At 58.0% G+C, this 22,726-nt stretch overlaps 3 protein-coding genes across 5 annotated transcripts in view; 2 read left to right on the forward strand and 1 right to left on the reverse strand.

Moving 5' to 3' along the window:
• The window catches only part of PRKAR1B (protein kinase cAMP-dependent type I regulatory subunit beta), a 107,203-nt gene extending 103,163 nt beyond the window's left edge, over window positions 1-4,040 (reverse strand). Inside the window, exons 1-2 of one of the 2 annotated variants that reach the window (XM_045460704.1) lie at window positions 3,929-4,040; window positions 2,259-2,459 (exon numbers count right to left, since the gene is read on the reverse strand). In XM_045460704.1, the coding sequence (XP_045316660.1) occupies window positions 2,259-2,438 (180 nt within the window). In that variant the 5' untranslated portion in view covers window positions 2,439-2,459; window positions 3,929-4,040. Of the gene's footprint in view, window positions 1-2,258; window positions 2,460-3,485; window positions 3,614-3,928 lie in introns of those variants that run through there. The other variant, XM_045460703.1, reaches the window with a different exon arrangement.
• On the forward strand, window positions 3,490-4,535 carry LOC123589660 (formin-like protein 14). Its single transcript, XM_045462079.1, has 2 exons — window positions 3,490-4,047; window positions 4,453-4,535. The coding sequence occupies exons 1-2, from the start codon at window positions 3,490-3,492 to the stop codon at window positions 4,501-4,503; spliced, it is 609 nt and encodes a 202-aa protein (XP_045318035.1). The 3' UTR covers window positions 4,504-4,535.
• A 12,129-nt stretch (window positions 4,536-16,664) lies between these two features.
• The window catches only part of DNAAF5 (dynein axonemal assembly factor 5), a 48,049-nt gene continuing 41,987 nt past the window's right edge, over window positions 16,665-22,726 (forward strand). For both annotated transcript variants that reach the window (XM_045460698.1, XM_045460699.1), the window contains exons 1-2: window positions 16,665-17,307; window positions 19,515-19,699. In XM_045460698.1, coding sequence (XP_045316654.1) covers window positions 16,680-17,307; window positions 19,515-19,699 — 813 coding nt within the window. In that variant the 5' untranslated portion in view covers window positions 16,665-16,679. The remainder of the gene's footprint in view (window positions 17,308-19,514; window positions 19,700-22,726) is intronic.

Genomic DNA, 22,726 nt, shown 5'->3' on the forward strand with positions numbered 1-22,726 from the left:
GGGGAAAAAGGCCACGTACAAATGTGTTGGTGTGGCATTATTTTCAACTTTGAAGAAAACCACAAGCAAGTCAGTTGTCTCGTTTTGAGGGAGAGTGTTGAGAAAACTTCAACATAGGGTCACACACCCAGCCGAGTGAGGTCCGTGAAAAGCACAAGGACGCGATGTAAAATGGCATTTGTGACACGACTGCACGGGGAGAGGGGGGCAACTGGGTGGAGGGGGGCCACGTATGACTGTTACTCCTTCTTTCTGCTTCTGAACCTTTCAAACTTTCTTTAAAAGGTATGCATTACTTGGGGCACCTGGGTGGCTCAGCCAATCGAGCGTACGACTTCGGCTCAGGTCATGATCTCACAGTCCGTGAGTTTGAGCCTCGAGTCTGGCTCTGTGCTGACGGCTCAGAGCCTGAAGCCTTGCTTCCGAATGATTCCGTGTCTCCCTCCGCTGCTCGCACTGTGTCCCTCTCTCAAAAATAAACATTAAAAGGGGCGCCTGGGTGGCGCAGTCGGTGAAGCGTCCGACTTCAGCCAGGTCACGATCTCGCGGTCCGTGAGTTTGAGCCCCGCGTCGGGCTCTGGGCTGATGCCTCAGAGCCTGGAGCCTGTTTCCGATTCTGTGTCTCCCTCTCTCTCTGCCCCTCCCCCGTTCATGCTCTGTCTCTCTCTGTCCCAAAAATAAATAAAAACGTTGAAAAAAATAATTTAAAATAAAAAAATAAAAAAAAAATAAACATTAAAAAAAAATTGTTTCAAAGGTAGGCCTTACTCGAAAATGTTTAAAAGGCTGTTTTAATTTTCTTAAGTTTGTTTATTTTCAGAGAGAGAGAGAGAGGACAAGAGTGGGACAGGAGCAGACGGGAAGAGAGAGACTCCCAAGCAGGCTCCATGCTCTCAGCACAGAACCTGACGAGGGGCCAGAACCCACGAACAGTGAGATCATGACCTGAGATCAAGAGTCAGATGACTGAGCCACCAGGTGACCCTAACAGACTGTTTTAAAGGAAAGAAAGGAATTCCTTTGGGTCGGGGCTAAGGGTCACAGGAGGCCCCGGGGGGGGGGGGGGGGGGGGACTCAGAGAGGCTTAAGAGCAAACCTGAGCTTCCTCAGGTCATGATGTCACCGTTCATGAGTTCGAGCCCCGCATGGGGCTCTGCACGAACAGCGTGGAGCCTGCTTGGGATTCATCTCTCCTTCTCTCTCTACCCCTGCCTGGTTTGCTCACTCTCTTTCTCCCTCTCTCAAAAAACAAACATTTTAAAAAATTTAAAAGAAAAGAACAGACCTGAGTCTGACCCCAGGGTTCTATCCACCCTGTGAGACTAGGGCAGGGACAGTTAAGTTAGGTTGTGAGCAAGGGGCCCAGAGGAGGACCCTCAGGTGCCCCCCGGACAGGGTTCAGGGTGGGAAGCCAGAGGAAGGAGCCCGCCACGGAAGGGCAGGTCACCAAGGGGCTCGGGAACCCCCTCCCGCTCTGAGCCCATCCTCCCACCGATGGACCAGGAAGAGGCGAGGGAGACCGTTCATGGAGGAATGAGCCAGGGGGTGGCAGGGTCGCTCCCAGAAGAGAGGCGTGGGTCGTGTGCACTTCCCCACGCTGCATGCGCCTAAGGGGCGTTTCCCTCTGCGGGCGCCCGCCTCCTCCCAGAGGCAGACTGCTGCAGAATCAAGTGTCACACGCACTACGTCCTTTCACCCCAAATGTCAACGCACCCCTAACGACACCTGGTCCCCGTCTCTGTCCCCCTAGTTGAAAACTCAGTGGGCCCCGAAGGGGCGCCTGGGGGCTCAGTCGGTTGAGCGTCCGACTTCGGCTCAGGTCATGACCTCACGGTTCCTGGGTTCGAGCCGCGCGTCGGGCTCCGTGCTGACAGCTCAGAGCCTGGAGCCTGTTTCAGATTCTGTGTCTCCCTCTCTCTCTCTGCCCCTCTCCCACTCGGGCTCCCGCGCGCCCTCTCTCTCCCTCTCTCTCCCTCAAAAATAAATAAATGTGAAAAAAGAAAACCGTGAGGGGGCCCCGTAGGCCATCTTCCCAGTCAGTTCTCCCTAAGGCGCTGTGCCTGGCGGACCCCGAACCGCTGGGAGGGCAGGGGGGCAGGGAGGTGGTGGCTGGGACCTCGGAGCAGGAGAATGAATCAGGGGAGGTCAGCCTCCCGGGCTGGGCCCCGGAAGAGCCGCGGGGCACTCTCCTGAGCTCGAGCTCCAGCAGGTGGGCCCAGCACCCCTGTGCGGGGAGGGGGACACCGGGCGGCACTGACCTTCTCCAGCTTCTCGAAGTGCTCCCGCAGGAACTTCATGGGCCTGTCCGGCTTGGACACACACAGGTGCACGATGCAGTCCTTCAGGACCTGCTGAACACCATGCTTCTGCACATACAGCTCGCACCCCTTCAGGCTCTCGTCCTCCTCCGCCGCCGGGCAAGAGGACGGGGACGCCATGGTGGCCCCACTTCTGGCCTCCTGGGGAAGAAAACCCAGGCCACTGTACTCATGCATCTGAAAGGCACCTGGGGTGTGTCGATGTCAAATCCAACAACCCCACGACGGGCGGACGTGCCCCCCCCCCCCCCACCTGTCACAGGTCTTCCTTTTCAGGGGCTGGATGAGTCGTCAACACAAAGCCTTACCGCGAAGACCTTTGTGGGCATGGGGGAGGATCAACCAGATTTTGTAGATGAGCAAACCCCTGGTCTCCAAGAAACCTGAAGGCGGAGAGTGGGGGCCCTGGGAACCTGAGTGGCGACCATCCCTCCCCCCTTTGTAGAGACAGCTGTGTGAACCGGGGAAATGAAGGGGTGCTGCTACGGGGTCGAGAAGCCTGCTTTGCAGGAACAGAAAGAAAACAAGGAAAACAGTTGAAAGCCAGCTGAGGGGCCTTCTGGAAGGATGCAACATGGGGAACAATGGCAGGGCCGCGCAGTTCTCAGCCCGGCGCTGGGGGCTAAGTCACAACGACAGGTCAGGAACTGGGGCTGCACGACTCCCGCCAGCCGCCCCCCCCCAGCCTCGCGGGGACCCCAGGAAGGTACCAAGGCTGCGCACCCCCCCACAGGCCCCTCGCGCCCCCTCCCCCGCCTCTGCGCCCCCGGCCCTCCTCCAAGCCCTGCGCGCCCCCGGTCCCTGCGCCCGTTCCCCAGGCCCCACCTCCTCGGGCCCCTGCGTCCCCTCCCCGGGCCCCGCGCCCCTCCCCCTACCTCTGCGCCCCCTGCCCCTTCTCCAAGCCCCGCGCTCCCCCACCCCGTCCCTGTGCCCCTTCCCCAGGCCCCACCTCCTCGGGCCCCCGCACCCCTTTCCCAGGCCCGGCGCCCCCGCCCTGAGCCCCCAGCCCCGCGCGCCCCTCACGACGGCGCGACCGGCCCAGGTGCGGCCAAGGGGGCGGGGGCTCCCCAGGCCCACATTTCCCGGGGCCCCGCGGCCGGCCCAGCCCACCCCTCAGCCCGCGCAGGCCGGGGGGCCCTACGCAGACCCCGTCGCAGCCCCGCGTACCTGCATGCGCGGCGCCCGAAGCCCGAGGCGGCTGCGCGCGGACGCGGGGACGGCGGGCGAGCGGGTCCCCGCACTGCAGCGGCGCCGCCCTCCGCCCGCCCCCGCGCCGCGCCGACCCGCCCCCGGCTCCCGGCCGGCCCCCTCCCCCCCCCGCCCGCCCCCCACCTCGTCTACTTCCGGCACCGCGGCGTGCCTCCCTCTGCCCGACCACAGACCTCTCCGCGCGCGTGTCCCCTCGCCCCTGACTTACCTCTGCACCCCCCTCCCCCCTCCCCGCCTTGGCCAAGCCCGGGCGGGCCTCGAGTTGCACAAACCCACGGCCGGCCAGGACCACCGCCCTCCGCCGCCCGCCGCCCACGCCTCCTCACCCCTCTCCCCTGCACCCTGGTTGGCTGCAGCTGAGGCGGCATCGGGGTCACGGCCGGGCCCCCCACTGCTCACACCTGGCGTGTTCCATCTACACAGCCTGCAGCGTACTGGTTCCAGCAAGTGCACCCATTCTCGGGGTCGAGGGCCCCAAGTCAGGGCCGGAAGAGGGGGCCAGATGGGCCCAGACGTAGAGGTGAGCCGATTTCCTTCAGATGTCCCAGTGGGAAATCAGGGGGTCATCCTAATGTCTTCCCACCACCCTCCGGTGTCCACGAGGTTACCGAGGCCTGCAGAGCCCCCCCCCCCCCCCCCCGGGACTTCCTAATCTGTAAGCCCAGACCTGCAGAAAACGGAACTGTCCTTATTTTCCTGTTGCCCAAACCACGCTTTGCCCCCATCCTGGCAGGGTGGGGGCAGAAACTCATCTCAGTCTGCTGGGGGACCCCACCCTTGCCACAGAGTGGTCCAGATACCAGGAGAAGGGACAGGGAACCCAGGCCTTGAAGGGACAGAAGATATTTGTGCACCTTTCCCACACTCTCCTGTGCACAGTCACCTGTCCTCCGCTCACCTGTCCTCCCTGCTCACCTGTCCTCAGCACATCCCAGCAAGGCCGGCCTCACCCGGTGCGCTCCCCCAGGAGGGCTGACGCTGGCCCCACTTTCTCTTGCCTACGTGAAGGTAAAGGAACAGGTCACACTCAGGTGGAGAAGCTAGGAGCTCCTTTCTGCTTCCCCAGCGCCTGCCTTCCATGTGGGGGGAGGTCAGGGGTCAGCTGGGCAGCCAACTGGACAATCAGTAGCCAAGGCGCTTACGTGAGGACAGCGGGAATGTCCCTCGCAGAGCTGGGGTGTGAAACCATGAGCACCCACAATGCTGACAGTCACGGGTAGGTCACCTCCCCCCTGGGCAGTGATAAATCCTGGCTTCTTGTAGGGTGTCCGAGAGCCCCCGCCTTCCACTGGGAACAAACAGCTGGTATCAGGTCGCCTGTTCACAAGCCCCGTAAATAGTGCTCGTCTGAGAACGTCCCCTCCACCCACAGGGAGGCCCCCCGCTTCATGCTCAGCCCTACTGCGTTCCCCAGCAGAGGTTATCGACAATCCGAGCTCTGGGGGAGGGGGTGGTATTTACCGCTAGAACCTGGGTGACCAAGCCTTGCAAAGACCCGACTTCAGAGCCACGTTCTTTCCCGAGCACCACCCCTGGGTCTGTCGGCTCCACTCTCCCGCCAAGATTCAACCACCGGAGTGTTTCTCCTGCAGGAACACTTCCCTGCGGTGCTGCCCCTGCACGGAGGTGGGCACCTGTGGGGGCAACGTGGACTCCCCTCGTGGGACTATGTGAATCTGCTTGCTTAATGCTGAGAGCTCAACTAGGCACAGTGCTGTTTGTTCCCTCCTCTATTCAGTTTGCGGGGCAGAGACACCAACATCCTCTGGGTGCAGAAGGGAAAATGACTCGTTCGACCCTGGCCTCTGGAGACGTGGCGGGGCACCGTGGTCTGACTTCCCCACAGGCACCGTGTCCTGGGCAGCGTGCAGAAGCCCTGAGGGCGGAGGTTGTGGCTGACTGCTACTGACCTGCTCGCTGGGGGACAGCTGGGTGCCAGAGCCTTCCTGGAGAGGCCCTTGGGGGACAGCCGGGCGTCAGAGCCTTCCTGGAGAGGCCCTTACACCTCAAACGGGTGGATGTTACTCGAGTGCGGCTTTTAGGTGAGGAGCTGGGACGGAGGCCAGCAGGGAGCAGCAGACAGCAGGGGCCAGTGACCGTGACCCCCAGTGGTTATTATTCTTAGGGCCACAGCAGTTCCTCGGGGAGGGCTCTAAGTCCCACCCTGAGCACACACAGGCAGGGGCCCTGTAGGGATGCAGAAGACAGGCCACAGGGGGAGAGGAGGCGGGAAGCATCCCCCAAACCCTGTCCTTCTGAAGAAGCTGCATTCGGTGAGAGAGATTCCTTGGGAAGGAGGCAGCAGGAGAACGTTGCAAGAACAATGTTATCCAGTTTTCAGCTTTTATTTCTTTTCATGTTTGTTTAGTTTTGAGAGAGACAGAGCACGAGCCAGGGAGGGACAGAGAGAGCGGGAGACACAGAATGCGAAGCAGGCTCCAGGCTCTGAGCTGTCAGCACAGAGTTCGATGTGGGGCTCAAACCCGTGAATGGTGAGATGGTGACCCGAGCCGAAGTTGGACGCTTAACCGACTGAGCCACCCAGGCGCTCCTTGATTTTTCAACTTTTAAATGGCTCATGAGGTGGGTCTGGGATGCACAACTTCCTACCAGTTTTGTCACGTGTCTGTGAAGTCTGATCACCCACGCTCCCTGGGGTGGCCCTGCTGTGTGACAGCCCACGCTTGGAAGCAGACACCCCGTGGGGCCTCCGGTGAGAACACAGACCACAGACCCCAGGCCCACAGAGCCACGGGATAATCGGGTGTGTTGTTCAGTCAGTGCGTTTGCGGGGACTCTTTCCGTGGACAGCTGAGTCCCGGGCAGGGGGTGGGGGCCAGGAAGAAGCCCAGCCTCACGTCCGGGTGGGTGCTGGACGAGAACGCAGCTACAGAAATGCCACAGACAGAACGTTTGCGGCCCCCCAAACTCCTGTTCAAATCCTGACCCCCAGCGTGGGGTGCTAGGTCCTGGGCGGGACCCTCACGGCGAGCTCAGTGCCCTCACAAAAGAGACCCGGGGCGCGCCCTCGCCCCCGCAGCCCGGCGAGGATGCGGTGACCAGACGGCCAGCAGCAGCCTGGCCGGAACCACATGGGTTTCTTCCTCTCCACGTCCAGCCTCCAGGGCCGTGAGCAATCAGTGTCTGCTGTCCACAAGCTGCCCGGCCTGTGGTGATTTTGTCACAGCAGCCCGAGCAGACTCAGGAGGCGGGAATAGCCAGCAGAGCCACAAAGGAAGATCCATGAAAAGATGATGAACAGGGTACAGGAAAGAACAGACGTTCAAGAATCAGAACGAGGAATCCAGAAATAGACCCAAACCACTATTTGCAGGAACTCTGTACGTGATGAAGGTGGCGTTGCAGATTTGTGGGGATGACAATAACTTAATAGTTTGGGTAGAAGTAAAGTCCATTGGAAAGAAGTTAGGTTGGGTCCCAGTGTCTCTTTGTGTAGACAAACTCGAGATGGGTCAGATGATACACAAGCAACAGAAGTAATGTTTGGGAAATACCTTATCATCTCCGGACACAGGAAGCCTTGTCTTTTTTAACATTCATTTTTTATTTTTGAGAGAGAGAGCATGAGTAGGGGACAGGCAGAGAGAGAGAGGAGGAGAGAGAGAGCGGGGGGTTGGGGGGGGGGTTGCTGAGAGAGGGAGACACAGAATCCGAAGGAGGATCCAGGCTCCGAGCTGTCAGCACAGAGCCTGACGTGGAGCTCGAACCCACGAACCGTGAGATCATGACCTGGGCCAAAGTTGGACGCCCAACCGACTGAGCCACCCAGACGCCCTGTCACAGGAGGCCTTTCTAATCATACATCCAGGAGCCATAAATATGAAAATCGATAAACTCAACTCTGTAAAAATGAAAACCTGTGCGTAAAAAAACCCTCGCACATTCAAAATAAAAACAAAACCGGCAATAAATTCACGATCCCCGTCACAAAGGGCCGATTTCCTCTGCACGAAGACACCCAGTGCAGATTAACCTGTCGGGCTCACACAGGCCCTGCGGTCTGGCAACCGCGGGTGGTGGGGGCATGGGAAACGGGCCCCCGTGCTTCTGGTAGGGGTGTGCACAGAGGGGCAGAGACCCAAACCAGGGCAGATCCCAGCCATCCTACCTCGCTAGGTTTATCAATCATCTGATAACAAATCAATACCGCAGTGACTATCCCGATGGGTGCGTTTTTCTGCACGGGGGTAAACGCATACCTTTCCGGGCGCACAGAAACTCCTGATAAGCAGAGTGGCAGGAAAAACCAAGTGTCCATCGACAGGGTCTGACGAAATACTCTGCGGCCCACGGGACCACGGGGCGCCACACGACCGTTTAAAGAGCACGTGGCGACCCTGAGTGCGCTGACGCTAACCCATCCCCACGGCGTGTTCCTGAGCAGAAACCAAAACCACGGTGTGAAACTTGGCACGTGCGCTGCCAGCTGAGGGGTGGCCGTATGTGTGGGCGCGTGCGGATTCAGGCATGGCGCCTGCAGAGGGACACTGAAGGACACAGGTGGCCTCTGAGGCGAGCGGGGGCAGGAGCCCTTCTGTGTTCCGTGCCCTCGAGTGCCATTCGAGCTGTGCGCCAAATGCGTGTCTTAACCATTCAAAAGTAATCGGTTTTCTTTACATTAAATTTTTAAAATCTTCCTGGAAAGAGGGAATTCAAAACACCTGTTATTTTCGCTTCCTCCACAAGCCACACTAAAATCACAATAAAGGCATTTTTTTTTTAATATTCATTTTTGAGAGAGAGAGCAAGCGGGTGAGGGGCACAGGGGGGCGGGCGGGCAGATCTGAAGCGGCTTCTGCACAGAGCCTGACAATGGGCTCAAGGTCACGAGCTGTGAGATCATGACCCGACCAAGTCAGACGCCCAACTGACTGAGCCACCCAGGTGCTCCGAGGGACTTTGTTGTAAAGGCGCAAAGCCCCGAGGACGGGGAGAACCCAGGGGAGACCCTCACAAAAGTCTGGGAGCCCGAACGAGGACGGGAGAGCCGTCGTCGACTTACTGAACTGTGAGCTGGTTCACACCACAGGCCTCCCCACCCCCACCCCCGCAGCCTCAGAGGTGGTCTCACCGGATCCCCTGGAAGGGAGAGCTGCTGGAGCTGGGGGAGAGTTGGCCTTGCGGCCCCGGAGGAGGAGGACGGTCTCTAGACTGGGGGTCCAGGACGGCAGAGACCCAAACCAGGGCGGACCCCTGCCCCTCACCGGAACGCCGGGGGCCCCATCTTCGCCCTCCCCCGGCGCTGGTGGGTCTTCTCCGGAGAGCCTGACACGAAGACACTGACAGCAGCAGTTCCCCGGTGCCCGGCCTCACCAGCAGGGCCTAAAAGCAGCGGCCCTCCCGCCACCACATGCACCCAACGTCCGACAGCCGCCAAGCTTCCCTGAGGGCCTGTGTCGCTCGAGGGGTGAGGCCACACATCGGATGCTAGAAACTGCCCACCATCACACCAGTTAGGAAGCCGGAGTTGGCCAGGAGGAGAGCTGCCCCGCAGCGGGGCCCCAGCCTTTGAGGGGGCCCGTCCATCACGGGCTGGAGACCACTCCCAGCCTACGGACTTCCTAACTCATGCGAGCCGGTGAGCGTTGGGACGGAGGCTACACCACATTGACTTACTGGATCCTGGAGGTCTCAGCCGTCTGTGACCCTGTCCAAGCCAGAAATCAGAATGCCCTGGTCATCCCCCCCTGCCCCTCAGCCCCGAATCTGCTTCTGCAAGGGAACCCTGCCCCTGCCCACGTGCCCCATCATCTCCCATCAGGCCGGTCCAGGGGCAAAGCCAGTGACGCCTTCAAGCCAGCCAAGGTCCCCATCCCCCTCCCTCCCTCTGCTCCCAGGCCCTCGGACCAGCATTCCCTTCCTCTGTGCCCGAGTTCCTCCACCTCGGACCCCACTTCCAGAGTCTCTCCTGGGGGCGTCTACACCTCCGCCCTGCCCCCCACTGCACGTGGCACCTCCCCTCCCGGCTGTCGGCTCCGTGAGAAGCAACAGCATCTGCTTTGACTGCCTGCTGTGTCCTGATGCCCAGAAACGTCAAACAGCCCACGTGTGTTGGATGAGATCGCCAACGAATCAAGCAAGCACGAGTTATTTGCTAAAGTCAGCCTGTTATACTGGCTTAAATGACACGCTTTAAAACACGTGGCACAGGACACTGAACAAGCGAGACTCCGGGAATAGACGTGGAAATCACGTTTTCCTTACCTCTTCCTGCCTCCTTAACTATTCAGTGGAGGCAGTCCTGTCTCTGCCCCGAGAGGCGCGTGTGGACAGTGCCATCTCGTTCTGGCTCAAACGTAGAGTCTCAAAGTTCTAAGGTTACGCTGAGAAGTGAACCCAGCGTCAGTCAGCTCAGTCGTCGCAATCGTCCAGGACCAGGAAGCGATGAAAACGCGAAACCAGACTGAGATTAGGAGCACGGCCTCCTCCGACGAGGCGCCCCTGCTGCGAGCGGTGGGGAAGGAGAGGGGTCCCTTAGCTCCGCCCCTCTCTCGCTCTCCCACCACCCTCCCCAGACTCCGTAACGGGGCCTGCCCCCTCCCGCGTCGGAAGGGCTTCTGGCATCCAGAATTCCCAGAAGAGGGCACGCCACCGGCCACTGCGTCAGCCTCGGGGACCTCACAGAAGGGGAGTCTACGCCGCGTGGCCTTCCGTGTCGGGCTCTCACCGCGCATCGTGTTTTCAGGGTTCAGCCACACGGCGGCCGGCGGCCGCGCTTCATCCCTTCTGCAGCTCGACAGAAGGAATACCCCACGGTTTAGCCGTCACCCGTGATGGACACTCGGGCTGCTTCCACCGCTCGGCTGCTGGGAGCGCGGGCGTGCCGGGACCTGCCTGGCCTGTGTCCACCTCTACAGGCCGTGTCACAGGACACAGGCGCGGTGGCTCTTGCGGGAGTCCCAGGTTTTGTTTTTTGAGGAGCCGCCAGACCATCTTCCACAGCGGCCCTCCGCCAGCAGCGCCCAAGGTTCCGGTTCCTCGCGTCCTTGCCAATACGTGTTGTCTTCTGTTGTTGTTGTTTCAGTAACCGCCCCCCCCCCCCCCCAGGCGTGGAGACAGCTCGGCACGCTTCCTGCCGCGTTCCAGGGACCAGGCGCGCTCGCAGGCCAGCTCAGATTCAACACGAGGCTGGATCTGTGTGCAGGCACGGGAGGAATGTCGGCAGCTGCCTTTGGAACCTGTCCTCTGCATCTCATGTGACATTTGCTAAGTGGGTATTTGTGGGTGTGCCTTCTATCCCTCATCTGCCAAGCTGTTGTCATGAACAGGTGTCACGTTTCATCACATGCTTTTTCTGCACCCACCAAGATGATCCCGTGATTTTTTTTTTTCTTCAGCTTTTTTTAATCCGGTAAATTACATTCATTTTTATGTTAAATTAACTTGCATTCCTGGCATAAATTCAATCTGGTCACAACGTATTATTCTTTTTAAATTCTTGATTTCCAGACTGAGTTGGTTAATATTTTATTTAGGATTTTTACATCTGTGTTCAATGACAGAGACTGATCTATAATATTCCTTTTGTGTAATGTCCCTGTCACCGTGTGGGATCAAGGTTATGACGCTGGCCTCATAAAATGGGTTTAGAGATGCTCCCTCTTCCTGGTGTCAAAGAGTCTAGGCCCAGAGTTATTTCCTAGTTAAATGTTTTGAAGTTAATAAAGACCTGTGCTTACAGCCATTACCGTGGAAGCTTTTTATTTATTTTTTTAATGTTTATTTTTGAGAGAGAGAGAGAGACAGAGTGTGAGCTGGGAAGGGGCAGAGAGGGAGACACGGAATCCGAAACAGGCTCCAGGCTCTGAGCGGTCAGCACAGAGCCTGACACGAGGCTTGAACCCACCGACTGCGAGGTCATGAGCTGAGCCAAAGTCACTCGCTTCACCGACTGAGCCACCCAGGCGCCCCAGTGCTGTTAAAGCACAAAGTCAATTTCTTTACTAGGTGCCAGACTCTCCTGCCTTCCTATTTCTTCTTGCATTAAGTTTTAGTAAACCACATTTTCCTAGGCATCCACTAATTCATCTACTTTGGGAGGAATAAAGTGATTCCTATGATCCTTGTAGTGTCTCTTTATTGCTCAGGACCTGTAGTGATAACCCCTTTCCACTGCATGTCGGTATTTTGTGCTTTCTCATTCTCTCCCCTTGTCAGTCTCAACAGAGGTTCATCAACTTTCGTAGCCTCGTAAAAGAACAAACTCTTGGTTTTATTGATACTCTCCACTGTACGTTTTTCTGTTTCGTTACTCTCTGTTCTAACCTTTATTATTCCTTTTCTTTTACCAGGTTCAGGTTTATCTACGTATTTTGCTACTGGGGGGAAAAAAATCAACCTTTCGTACTCTATGTGGGCAAGAAGCCTAACGGAGATACCAGGAGAGTAACAACATCTGATCTCAGTCTGATTCCTGTTCCTTTGAAAGCAATCTGTGTTTTCTCTGGCAGTCTTCTCCACGTTTGTCTTTGACATTCTTAGATTCCGTAGCCTGTCAATACGTGCACCTCCGGGGCGCCTGGGTGGCTCAGTCGGTTAAGCATCTGACTTCGGCTCAGGTCATGATCTTGCTGTTCTTCAGTTCGAGCCCCGCGTCGGGCTCTGTGCTGACAGCTCAGAGCCTGGAGCCTGTTTCAGATTCCGTGTCTCCCTCTCTCTCTCTGACCTCCCCCCCCCCCCCCCCCCATTCAAGCTGTGTCTCTCTCTGTCTCAGAAATAAACGTTAAAAAAAAATTTTTTTTTTTAAATATGTGCGCCTCCTTGGTACTCTGCAGATGTAACTTGACGGTCCTTTCTCTTACACTCTGGAAACTTTGTCTCCGTTGTCCCTTCAAATATTGGCTACTCCCTGTATTTATGACCCCTTTCTCTAGGGCATCCATCAACCAGATATCAGCATTGTTGCTTCTATCCACCTCTCTTAGGCACCTTCCTCTTGTTCCCGGTGTCACGCCGCCAAGATAAAGACTTTCACCTCTTTTATGGGCATGTCGTACTTATTTTGATGCACTGGCCCTTCCGTTGGGCTGCTCCTGTGATCACCGGTTTACTTCCTTCCCTTCGGCCTGGCTGTGTGTCTTCGGGAAGGAGACAGGGCAGATGCCGTCTGTGTATCCGAGTGGCCGCCACCACCACCATCACAATGCTTAAGTACCGTCACCACACACGACTGCCCCATCGGTGCGTCATGGCCACTCCCAGCTTCACCCCTAACCCCGGAGACCACGACGACCTGGACTTGTCACTTCACGAACGTCACGTAAGTGGGATCTCGCTGCACTCACCCTTTAATGACTGCCCTTTGGACTCGGGACATTTTCCCTAGAGTCGCCAGCTCCTTGTGTAGAGCAGCCGTTCATTCGTTTGTATCTCTGGGGACACCTGTGCTGAATTTCCACCTTTGAAGATTCTCTTATTGTCTGCTACTGATTTTCAGTTTGATTCAGAGAACACAGTCTCTGTATGGTTTCAGTTCTTTTAAACTGATTTTGTTTTATGGCCCAAGATATGGTCTCTCTTGGAATATGTTCCACGGTCACTGGAAAAGAATGTGTCCTCTGCTGTTGTTGGGGGGAGTGTTCCACAAGGGGCCCTTAATCCTGTCAGTTGAGGGCGGTGCTCTTGTGTGTCTTTGCTGAATGTCTGTCTAGTAATTCTAGCAACTGCTGAGAGTGGCTAAGAAGTCCTCATATAAAGTCCTTCATATGCTCTGACGCTGTCATCTGGTGCCTGTGCACTTGGGATTGGTCATTTTATCATTAGGTAACGTCCCTGTTTTTTTTCTGAGAAAGTTTCTTCACTCTGAAGATTAGTTTGGCTGACATTAATAGAGTCTATCTGCTTATTAAAAATTAATGTGTACTTGATATATCCTCTTCCATGCTTTTACTTTCAATCTACCCATGTCCCTGTGGCCAAAATGAGCTTCAGCATATAGTAGGCAACGCAGAGTCGGGTCTCAGTTTATTCACTCTGCCAACCTCTGTCTTCTAACTGGTACATTTAGACCATTTACGTTAAAGTAGTCATTGACATATTAGGGCTTCTGTCTGCCATTTCATTAATCGTGTTTGTTTCCTCTCTTGTGCCCTGTGAGATCCTGAAACGTTTGTTAGAATTCCATGTAATGTTTCTGCCTCTACCACTGTGTTGAGTTTTCTCAGCGGCTGCTCCAGACATCACCACACACACACACGGCACTTAGAGGTCCCCTGGTATCGACGTTGTGCCACGTCGACTGCAGTGTAGAAACCTTACTGCCACTTATGTCCCTTCATCCTTCCCACTTTTCAAATGTAATTATAAATATTTCCTCTGCATACACTGAGCCCCACATTAGTGTTATTTTCTGCTTCGAGCATCAACCATGAAAGAAGAAACTTACGAAGTGAAAGACGGTCAGTCATGTTTCCTTCCACTCTTACCCACTCTAGTCTTAATTTTCTGAAGGTCCCTGCCTTCCTGTTACAATTTTCCTCTTCTTGGACAGCTCCTTTTAATCATTCACCAAGGGCAAGTCTGCTACCAACAAATTCCATCAGTCTGCTTCTGTCTGAGAATATTTTCATTCCTCCTTCACTCCTGAGGACAGTTCTGTTGGTAGAGAATTCACTTCCCTTTCAATCTCTTTCAATGCTTGAACCACCTGCCGCTTCCTCCCGGCCTCTGTGATGTAGGATAAGACACCTGCTGTCGCTCATGCTGCTGTTCGCCTACAGGCCATGCATCGTTTCGATGTGTAACATTTTTTCTCCTCTCTTCGGTTTTCAGAAGTTTAACTATGATGTGTTTCCCAGTCCTGTGGCCAGAAAGCGGTGGTTCGTCCTGCAATTTTCTTGCCCGTGCTGTGACTGTTAAATCAACATTTGACAGGCAGAACCTGAGGGGTCAACAAGGACTGGGAGGAAAAGTACAAGAGAGGTGCTTATGACTCACAGGTCCTGGGGGTACACAGCACAGCACGTGGGGAGGTCGAGGCAGGGCACAGGCAGAGAAAGGGTCCGTGGAGTGCTTTGGGGGTTCTGGGCTAAGGCCGGATCGGTCAAGTTGAGTGAAAAACAGCAGGGCTTTGGTCAGCTTTGCAGGGGCTCCCTGGGCGTCAGGGGAGCGTGCTTATCACAAGGGTCGTAGGAGAGTTATACCAGAACTTTCACTGACTGGGACTCTGCAGGAATTCTAGGACACGTGCGCGTGGGAGGGGCTGGTGCTGGTCCAAAGCCCCTGCAGGCTACCTGGCTACACTCCACGCACACAGAGGCAGCAACATTATAGACGAGTTTAGTGAAACTCAACAGCCTGCAGGCAGTTCTGGGTTGGGCTGCAGGCCTCTCTGGCACCTATTCTGGGAACCTGTGAGAGAGAAGAGGAAAACCCAGGGAACCCACTGGGCGGCCACCACCCAGTGCTGAGGACCCTGGCCTGTCCTTCCCCATCACTGTGGAATTACTGGTAAGGTATTCCACAGGAAGGAGCAAGGAACAGTGAGTCTGCACCACGCTTTCTGGAGCAGGAGGCCGCAACACCCTAAGTCGACTGCCTGCTGTTTCCCATCTGGGGCAGAGCTCACCTTCAAACAGCCGCAACTGCCCCCCACTCCCCCGACAGCAGCAAAGCACGCTCAGAAAAGTGCCAGCCTGCCGGTGCCGACTCTCCCACCCCTACAGCCTTCCTTGTGTCCCCATCAGTCTAAGATAAAGGCCCTGGTGGTCTGACCCCCTCCCCCGCTTCCTGCTCTCCCTGGGTCCCTGGACTGCAGCCACAAGGAGCTTCCAGAACAGCCTCGGGGCCTCCCTGATGGGCTCCCTTGGCAGACCGGGTGCCTTCCACGACAGTCTGGAGGCCAGAAGTCAGGGCTGGTTCCTCCCCAGGCTGCTGGGGCAGGTCTGTCCCGGGCCACTGTCCCCAGGCTGCCAGGCCAGTCTGTCCCAGGCCGCTGTCCCTAGGCTGCCGGGCCTCTCTGTCCTGGGCCGCTGTCCCGAGGCTGTTGGGCCACCCAGTCCGGAGGCTGCAGGGCGGCTCTGTCCCGGGCCACTGTCCCGAGGCCGCTGGGCCGCTCTGTCCTGGGCCGGTGTCCCTGGCCTGCACAAGTGGTGTTTTCCGTGTGTGCTGCGTCCACCTCCAAAATCCGCCCTTCATAGTATAAGGGTTAAACTGTAGTGTAGGGCTAACGCTTAGCTTGAAAAATAACAGCTTTGGGTTGACACTGAAGGTTAAGAGATAACAACCTTGCTTTGCTCTTTTGTAAACTATCCCTCATACTCTTGTAAATGAGGCTTCACCAATTAAGGAAACAAAAGTTCAAAGAAAAGAGCATCAGAGGCAGGGTCCAGGAGATCCACTGGTTGCAACTTAGAGGCAGAAAGTCTAAAATAAACACCTCATTAGGCAACTGTTTCTGACTCATCTGGCAACTGTTTCTTTGTTCTGTTCCCAGGTGATGATAAAACGATGTGATCCGTTATAAAAAGTCTGTACCCCGGCTGTTTGGGCCGCACTCTTATCAAGAGTGTTGGTCCCGATCCGTCGGCCTTGCCTCTCACTGTAATAAACTTTGTTGTGACTGTCACTGGTGCCCATAGCATTCTGTTTCAGGAGTCGTGTGGATGCAACAATATGGGCAGTCGCATGGGACCGTGGCCCCCGTGACGTATTTCTACCCTGATGGCCGCTGTAAGGTCCCTATCGCTAAATAAGGTCACGTTCTGAGGTTCTCGGGACTAGGACTCCAATACACGAACTTGGGGGAGACAATTCAAACCACAGCACCCCCACCCGGGGCCTCTGCCCCTGCCGTTTCCCTCCCTCTCCGGCTCTCCCGCCAGCGCCTCTGCGGAGTTCCTCTCACTGACCCCGCCCGGTCACCGGTGCTGTCACTTCACGGGCAGGCCTTACCTGTCCACATCAAGTCCCCTCGCCATTCATTCCCCGGGACCAGTTTCGCCTCCTATCGCTAAGCTGAGACCCGAGCGCGCAGGAACCCGCGGCGTTTCCGGCCCCTCCCGGCAGTGTCCCGTCCGCGCCCAGAGCTGCCGATAAAGTTGTATTCGCGACCAACCGGAAGGGGAGCCGTAATCCGCGCCGCGGCCGTCGTGAAAGCGCCGGTCTCCCCTAGCGACGGGCAACGCGGGCAAGATGGCGGCACTGGTGGCGGCGGAGGCCGCGGCGCCTCCGGGCCCGGCCGAGGCGGCCGAGGCGGCCGAGACGGCCGAGGCGGCGGAGCTGAGCCGCGCCCTGAGCCGCCTGCTGCCCGGGCTTGAGGCCGACAGCAAGCTGAGCCGGCGGCGCGCGCTCGAGGCGCTGCAGCGCGCAATCGAGGCGGCGTGGCCCGAGGAGCCCGCCGCCGAGTCCGCCGCCGCGGCCGCAGGCTTCCAGGGCCCGTGGGCGCGCCTGCTGCTGCCGCGCCTGCTGCGCTGCCTGGCCGACCCGGCGGAGGGCTGCCGCGCGCTGGCGGCGCACCTGCTGGGCCTGGGCCTGCGGCGCGCCGCGCGGCCCCGCGACGCCCTGCCGCGCCTGCTGCCGGCGCTGGTCGCGCGCCTGGCCGGCCCCGAGTCCGAGCGCGGCCGGCCGCCCGAGACCTGCGAGGAGCTGCGCCTGGCGCTCGTGCAGCTGCTCGGCCTGGCCGTGCGCCTGGGCGGCGCCGCGCTCGCGCCCCACCTGGACGACGCCGTGAGGGTGCTGCGCTGCACGCTGCTCGACCCGTTCGCCGCCGTGCGCCGCGAGAGCTGCCAGTGCGCCGCCAGCCTGGCGCGCGCCACGCCAGGTGCCCGTCTCGCGCGGGGGTCGGGGTGGGGGTGCGGGCAGGCACGGGCGCCGTCCCCGACGCCCGAAGCTGCGGCCGCTCCTGGCCGGTCGGTGGTTCGCGAAATGCAGAGTCGCGGAAACCCCGCTGAAATCGCCCAGAGGGTCTGGGACGCGGCGCGTTCCGGTAACTGCTTCTCACCCGCGTGGCGAACCCGGGCGCTGGTGGGAGCGCGCTCCGAGAATCACCGCTGCGGTCTCCCAGGCCTCGTCCCCATCGCTAAGCCTATCGGTCTTCCCTCTTTGGGTCGGAGCGCTGTCCTCCTAAATGGAGAGAGGCCGCTTCTCTCATGTTTTCCTTTAATTCGTTCTCCATTATTTTAAGAATTCTAATCTGATCAGGACATTCCCTTTTTCTAAGTAGCTGTTTCTGCAGGATCTTGCCCCAGTTAACTTCTCCTTACTGCCTAGGATGTGGAATGGTTGGAGGCCTCTACTTAGTCCCGTTGGGAAGGCTTCCTGTAGGAGGAAATATAGAGGTTGAAGATCTGTGATCTGTGGTCTGGAGGAAACCAGCTTTGAGGAATAAACAACTTGGTAGATCTGAGGAGCAGAAAGGAGGTCAAGATTGCTGGAGGGAAGAAAGGGGGGAAGCTGCTGCAGGTTTGAATTTAGTATTAAATGCAATGGGGAGCCAGCGGGGGGGGGGTGTGGAGAAAGGGCGGGAGAGGCTCAGATTCTGATTTGTTTTTAACGTGTATTTATTTTAGAGACAGAGAAACAGAGCACAAGTGGGGGAGGGGCAGAGAGAGAAGGAGACACAGAATCCTAAGCAGGCTCCAGGCTCTGAGCTGTCAGCACAGAGCCCGACGCGGGGCTTGAACCCACAAACTGGGAGATCATGACCTGAGCTGAAGTCGGATCCTTAACCGACTGAGCCACCCAGGCACCCCAGTTCTGATGTTTAAAAGATCACTGTGGTGCTCAGAGAATTGATCACCAAAGGTGGCAAGGGGAAATGAGAAGGTCAGTTGGGGCGAGAGTTAATCCATACTTAGATGATGGTTGGCTTGGACTTGTGGGGGCGAGCGGTCCTCTAACAGACATGGAAGAAAATGGATGGATGGATGTCGGACACGGAGCCGGAAGTGTGTCCTGTTGAACTGGGTGGGGGATGAGGGAGAAGGAGGTTTGGGTGGACAGGAGACAAAGAAGAATGAATGAGGCTTCCTTTCACCCCTTGCCATTAGGGACCGTCAAGATTTCCATTGTGAGTCACAAGTTTGGATTCAAATAGTACAGAATTCTGAGAGAGCTGGGTTTGAGGCTTGGGCTGGAGACAGCCATTGGGAATTACAAGCTTTTAACACATTTCTCATTGACCCCCGACCACTCGCTCCCTGGTCTGTGTCAGCCAGGGTGACGGCTTCTGCCTTGCAGCCTTTGCGTGTTCCCTCACTGGACTGTAAGTTCTGGAAGGGTGGGGCAGTGCCTGCCCGCATCCTAGGTGCCCACTCATTTCCGAGCGAGGGACGGTTCCTTGTGCTTGAAGGATGTCCCTCCTCCAAACCCTCCTACTCTGCCGGCTCCCCGTGAGGACCCTGTCCTGGATCCACACCACACTGGGCAGCGCTAGGTCAATATCCCGCCTTGATCTGAGGCCCTCAGGGTGAAAGAACTCAGCTACAGCATCACCGAAGTAGCCGTCTGTGGTTGCGTCTCCAGCAGCGGCCGAACTGAAGTCACAACTCCCACGCCAGCGGGCCGGCCTACCTGTCAGAGACATCCCAGTTCTGATTTCGTGCGAGGCCCGAACAAGTAGGAAGTGGAGTGGCTTCACCCCAAGTGATGTCGGCCCTGTTCCCTGTGTAGCACCAGCCATCTGGCTTCGAGGCACAGCCAGTGTGGGGACTTGGGCAGCGTCCTCCGGGCTCCGTTTCTCTCCTTTGCTTGGCATCCCTCTTGGACACCCAGTGCCACTGCTGTCAGGCTCACACTCTCCTCCTAGCTCCTGCCTTCGGCCGAGAGGGAGTCAAGCCCCTGGCCTTTTCCTTTCGTGCCGTCTGGGCCACACGCCAGTCCTGTGCCTCTCCCGGCGCCAGGGGGCACACACCTGTGCTCGGCAGGCCGGCAGCAGGGACCTGGGTGGGGAGAGGGCGTTCCGGGACACGGGGGGCCTGTCCTCCCAGGAGCCCGTGGAGATAACTGGGTCCCTCCCCTGTCTCACAGACCACTTCCACATGCAGTCGGAGTCCTTGATTGGCCCCCTGATGCAGAGCATCTCACACCAGCACTGGAAGGTGCGGGTGGCTGTCATTGAGGCCACCGGCTCTGTGATCCAGTTTGGCAGCGGGAAGTCGGTGGACGACGTCCTCCCTCACTTTGCTCAGAGGCTCTTCGATGACGTCCCCCAGGTAACGAGTTTCTCCTCTAGGTGGTCCCCCCCCCCCTTCACCGGGAACGCGCTATTTGTAACTTCTTTTTTTCTGTAAAACTCTTACCTGTTGCCCCGGACATCTTGCATCATTCGCCGTCACTGGGTGGTCTTAGTTCACGCCTCTGGGAAAACGGGGAGAGTTGAATTGTTTTAATACGTTCGTTGTTCTTCACTTGGGGGAACGTGGGACAGGAGTATTTCCTCCTTGGAAAACAGTCGAACTGTGCGTAGCGCGTGGTTTCAGAGGCGTCTGTGAGACGCACGTCCATCGAGGCGGATTGATGAACCCCAGCGGTTGGTGAACCAGACCTGTGAGGAGGAGGAGGGTGGGTCAGAATTGGTGTGTCGGGGTCATGTTTCTGTTGGGCCTTGGGACCCACCGAGAGAGAGACAGACCGAGACCAGAATGCTGGCTTTTCTGTCGGCAGAAGTCAGGTTGGAGGCTGGGTCATGGATGTGAGGCCACAGTTTGCTTATAGAACCTGAAGATCCCTGGCAACAACAAGGGGAGGAGAGCCACCCGCCCCCCAGAGGGAGGAGACGGGGAGGGGATCACTTAGGGGAGGGAGGAGACGGACGAGGGGGTCGCCCGGGGAGGGAGGGGCAGCGGTTGCTGGCGGAAGTGCCCCGAGTGGTTAGAAAGTGCCCCTGCCTGTGGCCGTGGGGGCATGAGGTGGCCCAAGGTGGCCAAGGACTGAAAAGCTGGTGCTATGGCCGCCTGGCCCCTGCTGTCCCGATGGGGGAGCACTTGTGTGCCGGCCCCTCCCTCATTGTCCACGCACCGTGTCCTTTAACCCTTCACCCCAGCTGCTCGCATGTCCCCTGCGGTCTAGAAATGGTGCTGCACGCTCAGGGTGGCCCCGCCGGAGCTGGCCCCCGGGGCCCAGGTGTGGTGACACTAGAGAGTGTTGCCCGGCACCATCCAGCTGCCTGGCCGCAGGCACGCTTCAGTTCCCTTCCAAGTTGCTTTGTTTGGTTTTATTTTTTTACGCAGCTTTATGGAGCTACAACTCACATAGTGTGCAAATCACTCACTTAAATGCTCGGCGTTTGTGGTATGTTATTTTTAGAGTGTTTGGTAAAATACATGTAACGTAAGGTGGGCCATTTCTACCATTTTTGAGATGGAGTTCGGACGCGTGAAGTACATTCACGACGCGGTGGGACCGCCGCCGTTAACCACAACTTCTTCCCATTGCACCCTCCCCCTCCTCCCCGCCCCCACTCCCTGCCGCCCGTGAGCAGGACAGCGAGTGGTCTTGGTGGCTCTTCCACCGGGCGACGTGTTGGAGCGGGGGTCACGCTATGTTCCTCCGTGAGGCTGAGGGATCACCGTTGTGCGGTGGGCTGTATTCTGTCCCTTCACCCGTCGCCGGGCGCTTGTGCCAACGTGGGGACGCAGGTGTCTGAGCCCACGTTCGCTTCTCTGGGGCCGGGGCGTAGACCCAGGAGTGGGGGTGCCGGGTTTACGGTAACTGTCCGTTTAGCCTATTGAAGAGCCATCGGGCCATTCTCCGCGGTGGCCGCGTGCCTGGCATTCCCGGCGGCGGGGCACGAGGGGTCCGCCCCCTCCACGTCCCCACGGTGCTTCTCCGGGGTCTGTGTGTGTCTGTCGCCATCCTGCGGGTGTGAAGCGGCATCTCAGTGTGGCCGTGATTCTGTTTCCCTGATGGTGAGTGACGTCGAGCACATTTTCGCGTGCTTGTTGCCGGGTTGTCTACCTGACACTCGAGAACATTCAGCTCGGGGCCCCTGACGGTGTGGCCCATAGGCACGTGTGCACACGTGCACAGGAGGGGCCCCGATGCCTGTTGGGGTTGTGTGGACGGCTTAGAGCTTCTTACCACTTGCTCTTGGATTCCTGAGGAGGCAGAGGGGCTGGGGGTGGCCCCGGCGCCCCTTGGGGACTGGAGGTGCCTCTCGGCAGGATGAGTCTCCCTCAGGGCTCTAGGGGCCAGGACAGAAGCCCCCCTCAGTTGCCCGCCTGTGACGTCCCGCACCGGGGTCCGGGTGTGACGTGCCAGCCGCCCAGGATGTCGCTTCAGGCCGTGTCCCTACACCCCAGGGACAGAGAGCCCCTCCCTGCTCCCAACAACCTGCGGGCCGCTGAACGGGGATGACTGGGGACGCTGGTCCCCCCCCCACCGTGAGCTGGATGGGGTCGGCACCGGGCAGCGTGGGAGGTGGAGACCGAGAGCAGAAGCGGGCTCTGCCCCGGGCGGGGGCGGGGTGCTGGGTCGGCTGCAGCCTGGACTGGATCCCGGTGGCAGGCGGTGGTGCCGCCACCCCCGGGACGGCCTCCCTCCCGGCTTGTGCCAGGCGGACTCGAGGCGCGAGGGCAGATGGAACAGCTTTCCTCGAAGGAGCGTGATGACTGCGTACGACAGCTTTGTGTGAACAGTGCTACTGAGTATCAGTCGGGAGCTTCCCGTAAACAGCCTGGTTGTGTCACAGGCCTCGTGAGTGTGGACCTGTGAGGACGGGTGTCGACAGGTCCCTGTAAACCCTATGGCTGCGTGTCAACAGACAGGTCCCTGAGAACGGCACGGCCGTTGCTGCCGTCAGGGGCAACATTCCGCCTCCTTGGTGACGGAGTTTTCCAGAACTTGGGGCTGCAACTCTTTCTTGTGGTTTAGTATTCCAGAAACACTGTCCGTTATTAAAGCTATCTTTATTTTCGTTTCTTCCCGGTGGGATTTGATTTGCTCTGCACAATTTCCAGGGCCGATCGAGGTAGGATTTCCAATCCAACCTGGAGCTGGCCACCAGCTTTCTCGCCGATGAGGGGTCCTGTCAGCGGGGTGCCCAACAAGTTCCTCGCGGTGAGTTGGTAGGGAAGTCACTGGCTACCCCTTATGCGTCTGCACGGGGTCTCAGGCTCTCGTGGTCCCGGGCTCCGTGGGTGTTTCTGCGGTTTAAGGGGCCGGGCCTCTTGTGGACCCGCGGTCCCGTGGACAGCCCGGGGCTGTGTCCGGATCTCACCACGCTCCACGCGGAAGGTGAG

The sequence above is a fragment of the Leopardus geoffroyi genome, chromosome E3 (assembly GCF_018350155.1).
Source record: "Leopardus geoffroyi isolate Oge1 chromosome E3, O.geoffroyi_Oge1_pat1.0, whole genome shotgun sequence".
NCBI classification, from domain to species: Eukaryota; Metazoa; Chordata; class Mammalia; order Carnivora; family Felidae; genus Leopardus; species Leopardus geoffroyi.

Bases quoted from the DNA above. Each gene is read 5' to 3' on its own strand.
- LOC123589660 (XM_045462079.1), top strand. From the start codon at position 3,490: ATGCGCGGCGCCCGAAGCCCGAGGCGGCTGCGCGCGGACGCGGGGACG. The intron at 4,048-4,452 runs GTGAGCCGATTT...ACCTGTCCTCAG, and splicing joins AGATGGGCCCAGACGTAGAG to CACATCCCAGCAAGGCCGGC.